This window comes from Phyllopteryx taeniolatus, chromosome 14 (genome assembly GCF_024500385.1).
Source record: "Phyllopteryx taeniolatus isolate TA_2022b chromosome 14, UOR_Ptae_1.2, whole genome shotgun sequence".
Classification (NCBI taxonomy): Eukaryota; Metazoa; Chordata; class Actinopteri; order Syngnathiformes; family Syngnathidae; genus Phyllopteryx; species Phyllopteryx taeniolatus.
This window is the reverse complement of record NC_084515.1, coordinates 8,884,786-8,897,788: the sequence shown is the minus strand read 5'-3', so window position 1 is coordinate 8,897,788 and position 13,003 is coordinate 8,884,786. Positions and strand designations below refer to the sequence as shown.

The following is a 13,003-nucleotide window of genomic DNA, read 5'->3' as shown; positions in this document are numbered from 1 at the left end:
AGATCCGTAGAGTTTTTCCTGGGGCGGGGGGCGTCGCTGCCGCCGTTGCTGGCGTCATAGGTTGTTTCGTACTCCTTGAACATTGCCAGCTAGATCAATTTCACACATCCACCATCCACATACAGATGTAATTGTGAATATTACTCTGCGAGCGCAGTGGCCTGAGGTTCCGCCTCAGGCCTACTTTGGATAAGTCACAGGAGTTGACGAGACCAGAAAAAACACTTCCGCTGCTTCTGCTGTGAAGACGTAACGGTACTTTTAGTCCGTTTTACAATGATCTAAATTTCGCTCGCTACTTTTATTGATCAATTATTGCTTATCAACTATTTTGTGCGCAAGACTTCCGCATCGGGCGCTGTTTGCGGCAATCAAATTTAAGCGCTAGTGACGTTTTAAGTCTAGTTCACCAATAAAACGACACAAGAAAGTCTTCTATTGGGCTTCCCGGGCATAGGTATTAACACAAGATAAGCCAACCCGGCTGATTGTCGTCCCTACCTCACTACATGGCCACCATTTTGGGAAGGTCGTCGTTACCATGAAGGCAATGGCGAGCTACTTTTGTTCACATTTAGACGAACAAAAACAACAGCTTTCATGTATTGTAGTATTTTTCTGGCACTGTCTGCCCAAACGTGGATATTTCCGCTCACTTATAACTTTTTTTGACTGTGCATACACAAACACACACACAGCAACATCAGAATTTGCACATTCACATTTTATTTATTTATTTTTTATTGATGTTCATGCTGTGGTTAAAAGAAATCAGAAGTTACTCACTATTTACTCAGTACTTGAGTAATTATTTATTTATTTATTTTTTTATTGATGTTCATGCTGTGGTTAAAAGAAATCAGAAGTTACTCACTATTTACTCAGTACTTGAGTAATTATTTCACTGTGCACTTTTTACTCTTCAGTAATTTTTTGGAGGACTACTTTTTATTTAAGTCACATTATTGTCAAGTAACTACTCTTACTTGAGTACAATATTTGGCTACTCTACCTACCTCTGGAGTGGACGTCCTCTATTGTTACTCTTACGTTTAAGCAACATTTGTGCTCCTCAGATCAGCCCGTGTCGTATTTGTTGCACTGGTCTTGTATTTTCACGTTGAGGTGATATGGGTCGTGGCCCTGGTTGTGGTCCGAGTGGCACCCCAAAAAAACACACGTAACATCGGCAACAAGAGCTGATCCGCTCGTACAGCTTGTGTTAATTAGGAAACGCGCCTACAATTATCAAATTAATTTACCGATGTTAATGTTAAATGTATTAAGCGACAGAGCGATGTTAGGGATTATGTCACAACACAGAATTAACTAACTTCAAATTCAGAAATGGCCAATAAACAGAAAAATATTGTACTTAATATTTTCCTGGAGAATACATTTTGGATTGGTCTTTGAAGTTTGTAATAATGAAAAATGAAGTGAAACAGACAGTGATTTTAGTTAATTCTTTTCCAGAATGAGAGTGCTTAAAGAGGAGGATGCTATTCATGTGGCACAGCGTGAAGCAGGCATCATGCAGGTGGAGATGGGCCTGGCTCAAGTAGGAGGCCAGATCAAAAAAGCTAAGAAATTAGACAAATTTAATTTTAATCTTAAATTTGTACATCAACATGTACTTGGGCAGTGTAAATAAGTCTGCGTGAAGAAATAATTTTTCTTATTTATTATATATATATTTTTTTTTATTGTACACTTCAGAGTCTTCCAGATTGCTTAATTTATGTTAACATCAAATAAATTCTCTGCGGGACCCCGGGGATCCCCCAGATCCCGCCTACAATGTTTTTGTCACTTTTTTCATGCTTTTGGTGTTTGGATGTCTGTATATACACCAAGCCGCAATAGGGAATTTATTGTGTTGCCATTGGGTATCACTACGGTTTAGTTCCTGCTGAGCAGTACAGTTCTGTTTGTTATAGTATGCAATTTCTTGCTTTTCAGTTGTCAAAAATTGTTAAGGCTACCAGAATAACAGCTCTGCATCATGCCACTGCTGTGTGTAGTCCTTTGGGAGGGTGCCAAAAGTGGGACAGTATGGTGGCTTTTTTTCATATTCTTTCAGAGTTTTTAACCCTAACAATGACAATAGAGAGTACAACCTGAGTTTGCAAAAGGCACATTACAAAAATTCACAACCTAACCCAGACTTCTTATAAAAATAGTTCTTGCTCTTTATAGCGACCATTTAAAATAAAGCACATTGGGCAGTTGCTGAAAAACATGCTTTAGGGCTGTATTCTCCCAACCTCGGGGTTGAACGATTTTAGGTGTTTTTTTTTGTTGCCGACTATGTGATGAAAGTCAAGTCAAAGTTGATTAATCAATGACGTCATTGTTTTTTTTGTTTTTTTTCACCCCGTGCAGTATAATGGTCCCCAACCTTTTGTCATGTAAAATATGTGCCTTGGCTCAATAAAGTTTGGGATGCACTGCATTCTGAGTTTGATTTAATTTTTTTTATTCTCGTGTGCATCTGGTGCGTGCCGGGTGCAGTTGCAGTGTTTGTATTAAGATCATGTCTGCACCTCAAAGGTCATTCATGGCGACAAGGCTACTTTTGCTATCAAGGGGTCATGCAGTGTCAGAGCAAGCTGTAACTTCACTCTTTCTTTCAATCGAAACACGTCTAACCATGATGCTGGGTCATCATGACCTGGGCTGCGCTTGTGCAGGGCTCTGTTACAGCACGGTGTAGTACTGCAGTGCTGTAACATTCACAGTTCCTAGCATTACTCAAAGTGCACACTGTTCTAGGAAAAATTATTTCTCTACCCAGGGTGTGGTGACTTACCCCCCTCCTTTTGCCTAATCATTCCAATTCAACTTGTGGTTTCACCAGAAATAGAAAGTACTTTGCAAACGATTAAGAAAAAGCATTCTTTATTGCATGTTATGATCAGCGAATACAAAACATTAAATCAAAATACAAATCTGTTTAATCTTTGATGACTGTTTACCTTCCTATGTTAGAATGCATTAGAAAAACAGTGATTAGTTTTGACTGTCTTTTTCACTCTGGCAGCAGGCAGGTCAGCCTTCTCTAGGCTCCGCCTCCTCTCACCTGGCGCTCGGCCCAGAATGTTGCAGCAACTCTGCTCGCTCCCATTGGCCCACACTCACGCAGCTTCGCAAGGAGGGAAATGACTAACCTCTTTCAACCTCGTCCCTTGCCTCAACTTCCCCTTTTCTTTCACTCTCTTCCCCTCTTTCATCTTCAGACATATTTGCAATGGCTGGCTTTGCTGCACTCTACTGTAAGTGAGACAGGATTTTTTATCTTATTTCATTGCGTCGACAGGGTGGAAAGTTGTGAATGGCTGCTTTGTACGCGTCAGTGCGTTGAGTGTGTGTTTGTGTGGGGTGGCGTGATGAGCGTGTGTGTTTAGTGCAGTAGGTGGGTGAAAGTTTTATTTGTCTAGCTGACAACTGACAAATTTCTGACATTTTTACGCATTCTTTAGTCCCACAGTTGCATACTTTTGTTCGACCTTGACTTAAAACAAACGGTCTCAATCTGATCCCAAAGAGTGATGAAAAAAAAGTTTTGGGACCTGTATCATTAGCCTAAGTTCTCATTTTTTCTCTCTCTCTCCCCAGAGGAAGTGCCTTTGCTGATGTGTGCCGCAGCTTTGACCTGCTTCTACCGCTGAAGCTCTATCTTCTCGCCGCCCCTTCCGCCTCGCTCGCTTGCTGCCATAGCGCAAGGAAAGTTGGCCGCGCCCTCCTGACTCCTCCCCGACCTGTTCGTCCATCCGTCATCATCACCATCCATCCCTCTCAGTGGGCTGCAGCCTCCACTAATCCTCATCTGACAGCCCAGCAGCCCAATCCACCACAAGGCCCACACAGAGCATCACACACTTTGCCTTTACTTAGCTTCGCCTTGGACCCTCTAAGCCGCCATACAGTCCTCAGTGTTCTTAATTCCCACCCCACCCCCACACAAAGCAGACTACACCCAGACTATCACCTTTGTTGCCTGCTTCACCGCATCTTAACCAGAGGGCTTTCTCTCCTATGCCACTTTGACTTGTGAATGTTCTTGAAAAGAAGAGTCAGTGAGCAATAAGAGTGAACATTCAGGCAGGCTCCCTCCTGGATAAAATCAACTTACATGATCGGGAAGATGGCGCAATAACAGTCGCAGCCTTAATTAGTCCTGCAGCATTTCACCCTGGACACTTCTGTCAATAGAAATAATTTTTCATGTGTCATCTCAACCTCGCAGTCGATATCAGCATAAACACACAAACGTTAAGAGAAGTCGAGGATTAAAGCCAAAGCGGTACTTTTATCAACGCTCAAACCGATCCCAGCTCAGAGTTGTTTTTTGTGCCAGCGCATTGCCATGGCGATGAACATAGCACAGATCCGCGACACAAAGTGGCTGACACTAGAGGTATGCAGGGAGTTCCAGAGGGGCACATGTTCCCGCTCGGACCAAGAGTGCAAGTTCGCTCACCCGGCTAAGAGTTGCCAGGTTGAAAACGGACGGGTCATCGCTTGCTTCGACTCACTCAAGGTAAGAAACCGAAAGAGAACCGGGGTAACGAAGTCGGAGGTGAGCATTCAGAGAGGCAGACGTGCATGATAAAGGCCATTGATAAGACACTGAGCATATGCCGCGTGGCAGACATAAAGTCACAAGCTACAAATAGCAGTCTTTTACGGCCAGTGGAGAGTGCACCATCTGGTCCCAGCATGTGCTCTCCCTTGTCCCGCCCATTTCTGGTCAGGTGATGAGAACATGTGATGAAAGGCCCAGAGAGGTGGGGAGAGGAGTCGAAACTCCTTGGGTTCAGGAAGCAGCCGTTTTGTACCGCTGTGCCGTGGCACTCGTCTGATGCAGTCAGACACATTGCCGTGTGATCACTAAACACTGTTCCGTGAATGTAGAGCATCAACACAAACCCGCTGTTTAAAAACGCATAAAAAAGGTCGTCACATACCAACTCAGATGCATTTAGGACCCTATGGCTGAACAACTAGAGAGAAGTAAGGCGACAACACCATCATGTAGCACACACACCACTTCCTGTGCCTTGAGGCAGTTAGTGCGGGGGTTGTTTGTCTGTGTATGAATACAAACGTACACTGTAGTGCTAGTAATTTGTTCTGTGACCACGCTCATAACTCAAAACGCTCATCTCAAATCATCTTTCCCCATCGCACTGAATGGAAATGCCGTTAATCCATTCCAGCATCACCCCAATAACCTCCCAAATCTCTGTATTTTGTATTTTTTAATAAGGAACAATATTACTTATTTATTATTATAATACTTTATAAAAACTGAATAATAACAATTAAATGCAATGTAAAGAATGAAAGTTCGTGCATCATGATGTAATACAATTCAATTCCTTTTGCTGCTCCTCCTGGTATGCTCACCATGGGAGGCAGTATGATGCAATCATGCAGACACAAACGAAAAATAATACTTCTTTTACTGCTACTGTAAGTGACTTAGTAAGATTCTGTAATATAAGTATTTTTGTGTTGAGGATAGAGAATATATGCCTTTGAGTTTTATGTGTCTGTGTTGCTTCACCTTTTGCATTGAAATATCCTTTGCTTAAAGGGTTCTAAAACCGCGTCTATCGATGCTAATGTTAGCATGTAAATGGAATTTTCCATTTCATGTTAGAATTAAGCTATTGGGCCGTTCTGAAGGTAACATTGTTTGGTTGTAATGTGTAAATATTTTGTTTAGTTTGACAGTAATCTTCAACTGGGAGTTTAACAGCTTGAAGCCTCTCTTGATGAATTGTTCACTATTTTCCAAACTGCTGCTTATTGTGAAGTGAGTTAAATTGAGTTCAGTGCCACGATACACCGCTCGTATCTCAAGCAAACGTATCTTGAAAAACTCATAATTCGGGTAACTTGTATCTCAACGCACCACTGTATAAGCATTTTTGTTTTTAGATAGAAGCAAGAAATCAACCTTTTCCCTTGTCAGGCCTCTTTCACAATCACACATTTTTCACAGCTCAAATTTCAAAAGATGGGTGGGACTCACCTCTAACTTTTGACCCACTTGTACATTTTCAGAGCTTGCATCCTTCCTTACAGACGGTGGTGACTCATGGTCATTGGCGGTTATTGAACAGGGCAGGGTTAGGGTGAGGACAGTTTGTCAGTCCACCCAGAACACAGTGTTTACAGTCAGATGTGGTCAGAGGGACGTCGTCGGACATGAACTGAACTCTTCCAAGATTACATCATGTGTGTATCAAAATTATAAACTAGCTAAAGGAAGTCGTGTGCCTGGGCTTGGGGGATTTCTTCATGAAAAAGGACACAATTAATGGAGACTACTTGAAAAATATAGCTTCATATTAGCAACTTGGATTTCATTTAAACTTAGTCCTCGTGTTGTAATTGTGCAAACAGCTTCCCTTTCCAAAAAGGGACCAGAATTACAGGCAGCCCATTTACATAATGCCAAAGTATTGATATTCTTATAGAAGCTACTATAGCCATTCCAAAAAAAAAAGTAGAACGTCACTCAGTATATCACAGACCTCCACCGAGGCAAGCCATACTAATTCTCACAGCACCATATTGTACTCCATCATATTACACGTTGTAGATATGTATTTGTTCACATTTTAAATGGTATTTTAAAAATATCCAGTGTTCCAATGTAACATTAATGAAAAATCCTGCACCATTCACATTTCACACTTCAGGCAAGTTTACGTTACATAGGATTGAACTATTCATCCATCCATTTTCTGTCGTGCTAATGCTCATTCGGGTCAAGAATGAGCTGTAGCCTATCCCAGCTGACTTTGAGTGACAGGTGGTGTACACTTTGGACTTGTCGATATCCAATTAGATTGACACTAATTTGGAAAATTGTTTTGACTGATATTTTCCAGAACATATCTATAGTAATCATTTTTGAGAGCCTAAATCAAATCGGCGGCATGGTGGTCAACTGGTTTGCACATCTGCCTCACAGTTCTGAGGACCCAGGGGTTCAAATCCGGCTTCACCTGTGTGGCGCTTGCATGTTCTCCCCGTGCCTGAGTGGGTTTTCTCTGGGTACTCCCACATTCCAAAAACATGCATGGTAGGTTAATTGAAGACTCTGAATTGCCCATATGTGTGAATGATTGTTTGTGCCCTGCAATTGGCTGGTGACCAGTTCAGGGTGTACCCCGCCTCTCGCCCAGAGTTATCTGCAATAGGCGCCAGCACGCCCGCGACCCTAGTGAGGAAAAGCAGGACGGAAAGTGGATGGATGAAAATAAATATTTGAAAATACTATAATTTTCATCTAAATGCAGTAAATGACTGTCCCGAGCAGTGTTGCCACAGTTACCTTGAAAAAGTAACTTCGTTACTTTACTGATTACTTAAAAGTAACTTATTACTTTAGGATTATGGCTGAAAATTGATCTCCACTTATGACATGCACCGTGACTGAATCAAGTGACTTGGTTATTGACTTGCCTCATGGTCCCAAGCACTGTAGTTTGTTGATGATATATATCGAAGCAAAAATAGCATATTTTAATATAAAAAGCATATTAAGCTCTGGTTCTCGTGAACAAAAAAGTAACTATTGACTGATAAATCAAAGTAATTGTAATCTGACTACTCTAATATAGAGTAACGCGTTAGATTACTTATGACGTCACCGGACCACATTTTTTGAGTAACGCATTACAAATAGGCTTTACACGATCAGGATTTTTGGGGCCGATCACCAAGTTTACAAAAACGATAACCGATCACCAATCCGATCACAAGATGGAGCAATGTGTCTATTTACATGACTTGTTCATTTATTGTATATACCTGTGTATTGTATACTGAGTAGTGTATCTTCAAAATTATTCTCTAGCATTTTAGACAAAAGTTAAAACATCAATGACCTCTTGGCCACTGAGTTTAGGTCAAATCAACATTACAACATGACAGAAATAATGGGTGCTAACTTACTGGAATTAAACTACTTTAACAAATACTATTAATGACATGCTTACTCTAACTTTCTCACTGTCCTGGCTATATGGACAGGTGTTGTCCAGAGTTTGCATCGGTTAGACTTTAAAAAAAAAAAAAAAAAATTTCCCCACTTGAACGTGGGCTTGCTCCTCCTTGTGTACATTCTTCACGTGCCCGTGTTGTGTTGAAGCATTTAGATGACGTTCCCCACGACATACTTCAGTTGTGCACAGACTGCAAATAACTTACGTGTTGTTTGTCTGAGACACCGCAAAATAGTCCCAAACCCGACGACGTGTTTTTTCACCGACAAGATTGAAAAAACTTCATTCGCCGTCAGATAGTTACACTAATGCACCACAAGACACGTGACAAGGCTAAAAATAAACTAGCTTTGGGATTCATACACAATGAAGACACGGAGTTAAATGTCTTGTGCGGAGCCGATCGATGACGTCATTGCTCGGATCGGCGAATTTTGACATGAAAGCCCATCAGCATAAAATGCTAATTATCCTCCGATACCAATCACACCGATCAGATCGGCGTAAAGTCTAGTTACAAAGTAACGCGTTATTGGCATCACTGGTCCTGAGAGTATGTCCATGCATTATAGAAATGATCTAGTACATCACAAGCAAACATCTGGTTGACCACAGTGCTGCTGTGCATTTAACGCTAACCCAGAAAAGTGCACTACAGTGCTACTGAGTTCAATGTCTCAATTAACAAAAAATACATATACACAGTGGTAAGGTATTCTTAAGACTATTTTGGACAAAACCCAGGAGGACAAGCAGTGAGCATAGCGTTTTGATAATGACTATGTCTGTAAGTGAAACTTTTCAAAAAGAAAAAACTTCGTTGTTGGCTCTTCTTTGGCCGATTTCTCACCTGTCCCTTAACTTTCATGGATAACAATTTGTATTCTTTTTATAATACTGTATTTCAAACAAACAATTAGTAAATCCTCTGCATAGGTAAGACTTCAAGCATATAGCATCCCAAAAGCATAGATGACCCTCATCAATCTGAATCTCATGATCCCTGTTTTCAATACAGTGTTGACTTTCACTGACACAGCAGTAGAGCAGCAATGTGCAGGCTGAAACCTCTCGATACATGAACACGTGTTTAAATTGTCATTCATGCTGATAGAATCAGCTACCAACCGGAAAAGAGTAACTGGGTACAGGGTTTTATTCGAGTGAACCAAGGGGCTTATTTGGGGACTTTTGGACTGATTTTTCACTCGATCTTGTTTATTAATGCAGATGGATGTCTTTTTAAAAAAAATTATAATAATTTGAATGGGCATCCAATTTTTTTCTGTACGTAGTGAAACACTGCCCATTTCGAAAAAAAACCCACAGTGGAAACAGAAGGACAGAGTGGATATCAAGCCTCTTGGTTTATCTGTAGCAGGTTTACACTACATTTAATAACCTAAAACTATCAGAATACTCATTCATGTTAACATTCATCCATATTGTTTGTCACCCCCATTATGCCACGGTCTCACCCCGCCCCCATCTTCACTGTCCTGCAGCCTCTTAGATATGCATGTGCACACTCTTACTGCATGTGAGAGAGCATCGACCTTCTTCTGGAGAGTGTATAATTAGAACAGGTCTCACATGATCATCAGTGCATAGCTGAATAGGTCACACCCAAACCCACTTATTTCACCAACGGTCTCTGTCTCTCTCTTGCTGACCTCCTTTTTTTTTTTTTTTTTTTTTTTTTTCCCTCTTGCTACAGGATACACACTTGGCTGTCCAAGAAGGAATTTGGAAACAGAGTTTGTACCAGACTAGACAGAAGACAAATTGCAACTTTTTATATTACAATTAGGTTTTTCATGACATTAGTGAGATATCGCCTGAAATACGATAATCAATATGTTCAACTAGACAAATAGGCATCGCTGTGTGTGCAAATTAGCTAACGCACTGCTCTCCCCGCCGTCTGTGTATCTGTTTGGTGCAGCGTAGGCAGCTCAGCGACGTGGAAGAGGTGTAAATATTTGTACAAGGATAATGGCTGGCTGGACCCTGTCATTTTAAAGTTGGCTTGTAACTTTTTAATGATTAACTCCGGAGTGAAAGGTTAAGTACGATCCTTGTAAATAGTCACACTGGTAACAGTCGCAATTGAAAAGTGAGTCTTCTGCAGTGGGAATGAGAGTGGAGTAAACCAAACAAATACATCAGAAACAGAATGAATGTTTTTGATGTACCGATTTCTAAATGAAACACCATAGGTCAGATATTTTTTGCTTCATTTGCAGCGGGAAAAAAGTGGCCCCATAGAGCTTCCATGGTCAAACACCATCCAATGTAACAAGTCTCTTTGAAAAAAAAAAAAGGAAATAAATCTTTCCAGAGTTTAAGCTGTTGTCATCATAAAACCTCTTCTTAAACTTATTGACTCTAAAGACAAAGCTTAAGTAACACTTTAACATTCTTAATTGTGTAAAGAAAAAAAGAACTGTAAAAATTAAGTTCATCTGATGAAAAGGAAAACATAGTTTATTCACAAATGATTGTCTACATAACATGCAAGTGTAAAATAAGTTAACCACTGGTATAGTTGTAAAAACAGTAACACACTCAACCTTGATAACGTGTATGGCTTGTGTGCTTGAGCAGATAGAGTTGAACTTCTGTTGGACTTATCTCCCATGTAGTACTGACGTCTTGCGTGACATGATGTTTGATGACAATTCAGATTTTGAATTTTTAGGGAACTTTAGGGGCCAGAATATGTTAAATGTTGACTTGTTTTGCCTCAGGGGAATTCAACTTTAGAAATTCCACTACGTATTTTCATATACACATTATGTAAACCCTTTGGAATTAGTTTATTATTTTAGAAAAGGTGTGTGCGTGTATATATAATAATTATTATTTTATTTTATTTTATTTTTTAACCGAACACAACATATTAACATTCACAGTGGATGGTGGACAAAGTATGTGAACACCTAGGCTAAGAATTTCTCCAAGGCCTATTTGGAGTCAGTAGTCAGCCAACCTAAAGTCCAATTAATGTGACGAGATTGGAGGTGTTGGTTAAAGCTGCCTTGCCCTATAAAACCCACCACTTTTGAGTTTTCTAATGAACCACGCCTCACACAAAAGAGCTCTCAGAATACTTACAATTAAGAATTGTTAACTTGCATGCATCGAGAAAGGATCACAAAAGTATCAATAAAAGGCTTAATGCTCATGAGTCCATAGTAAGACGGATTGTTAAAAAATGAAGAAAGTTCAGTACTGTTGCTACTCTCCCTAGGAGTGGACCTCCTGTAAAGACGACTGCAGGAAAATTCTAGCATGATGGTTAATGACTTCCAGAAATCTCCAGCGCACACCTACATCTTTGTTGACAAATCTACAATAAGTAAAACATTAAATGATAACGGATGTCATCAGAGGACACTACCAATGAAGCCATTGTTGTCCCCAATAAAGGTTTGCAAAAGCGCCTGAATGTTCCAGCCAGCGCTACTGGCCAACTCCAAAGTTGAATTGTTTGGAAGAAACAAATTGATATGTGGAGGGAAAAAAGGCACTGCACACCACCATTAAAATCTCATCCCAACGGAGAAGTATGGTGGAGTAGGCATCATGGTTATGGGACTGCTTTGCTACCTCAGGCCATGGACACATTGGAAAAATTAATTCCCAAGTTTATCAAGACGTTGCAGGACAACTTAAGACCATCTGTCTGTCATTTGAACAGGACAAAATATGCCTTCTGGAGTGGCTCAAACAGTTTATGTGTGTGTGTGTGTGTATATATATATATATATATATATATATATATATCTTTTTTTTGGGGGTGGGGGGGGGGGGGGGGGGGTTGTTTGTTTTTTGTTTTTTCAAATAGGAATGGTCCTGTTTCTGTTCCTGTCCTGGTTCCTCCTGAGTGTTGTGCATGTCTTATATAACTAAAGGAAAAGGTTGGTTGTGGTTATTGCTGCCAAAGGAGTGTCAACCAGTTATTAAATCCAAAGGTTCACATACTTTTTCCGCCCTGCACTATGTTTATATGTTGGTGTCATTAAAAACATGGAATTTTTTTTTTTTTTTGAAGGGGGGTGGGGGGTAATAGTTAAGCAGACTGTCCTTTGTGACATCGATGAAGCTCAGATCACATTTTACGAACAGCTTATGCAAAAATTGAATTCCAAAGGGTTCCCCTACTTTTTCCTCGCAACTCTGTACATATTTTATGATCTCCAGTGCCATGTGTTATTTTGCAATACTATACATGTAACTGCTTTTGGAAAACATTACACAAAAATTACATGCAAATCATTTGAGACATTAGGGCAGTTGCTCTGCTTTGTGGATTCAGTCCATTTTCTGGCTTCTAAAAGTCTAGTTCTAATACAAAAGGAGAGGTACGCTAAACCTGATTAGTGAAGTGTTGTAATGACCTGCAACCACAATATCATTTAGATAATTACTTTATCGTTGTTATTCTCCTGAAAAACACATTACTTGATGACTTTTCTCATTTTTGCATGTAAGAATATGTCATTTGAAGCAAGCCTGTTCTCGTCACCCATTTTCTTTCTACTGGTGCTTATTTTCACTCTTCCTCCATTTTGCTTTCCCGCTCAGTCTGGTTTTTACCTCAGGCCACACCCATGAGTCACATTACTTACACACACACACACACACACGTACATGTGGGTTTAGGTAAATGACATCAACCCTGACCTGGTGCGAACCCACCAGCAGCAGGGCCTCGTCTAACCAAACAAGGCCCACGCTTTCATAAAACAAGCAATGTGGTAACGGTCTAGAACAAGAGAAGTTTGAATACATACCTCCACGCCATTAACCTCGTAGTCTGTCTGCTCACTTGCCCGACACACCCACCATCATCATGGCTGACTTGTGAGGAAAAACAGGCCGACCGTGTGCACATACACGTGCGCATTATATCTGTGTTAGTGGTGCTGTTGGAGCAGGTTTCTACTCCGAGCCAAGATTACATTCCCACA

General features: G+C 40.6%; 1 protein-coding gene across 15 annotated transcripts in view; it reads left to right on the top strand.

Annotated features, from left to right (window-relative positions):
- The window catches only part of mbnl1 (muscleblind-like splicing regulator 1), a 72,542-nt gene that overhangs the window by 18,002 nt on the left and 41,537 nt on the right, over positions 1 to 13,003 (top strand). For 14 of the 15 annotated variants that reach the window (XM_061798276.1, XM_061798275.1, XM_061798280.1 and 11 more), the window contains one exon: positions 3,619 to 4,543. In XM_061798276.1, coding sequence (XP_061654260.1) covers positions 4,370 to 4,543 — 174 coding nt within the window. In that variant the 5' untranslated portion in view covers positions 3,619 to 4,369. Of the gene's footprint in view, positions 1 to 2,878; positions 3,276 to 3,618; positions 4,544 to 13,003 lie in introns of those variants that run through there. The other variant, XM_061798273.1, reaches the window with a different exon arrangement.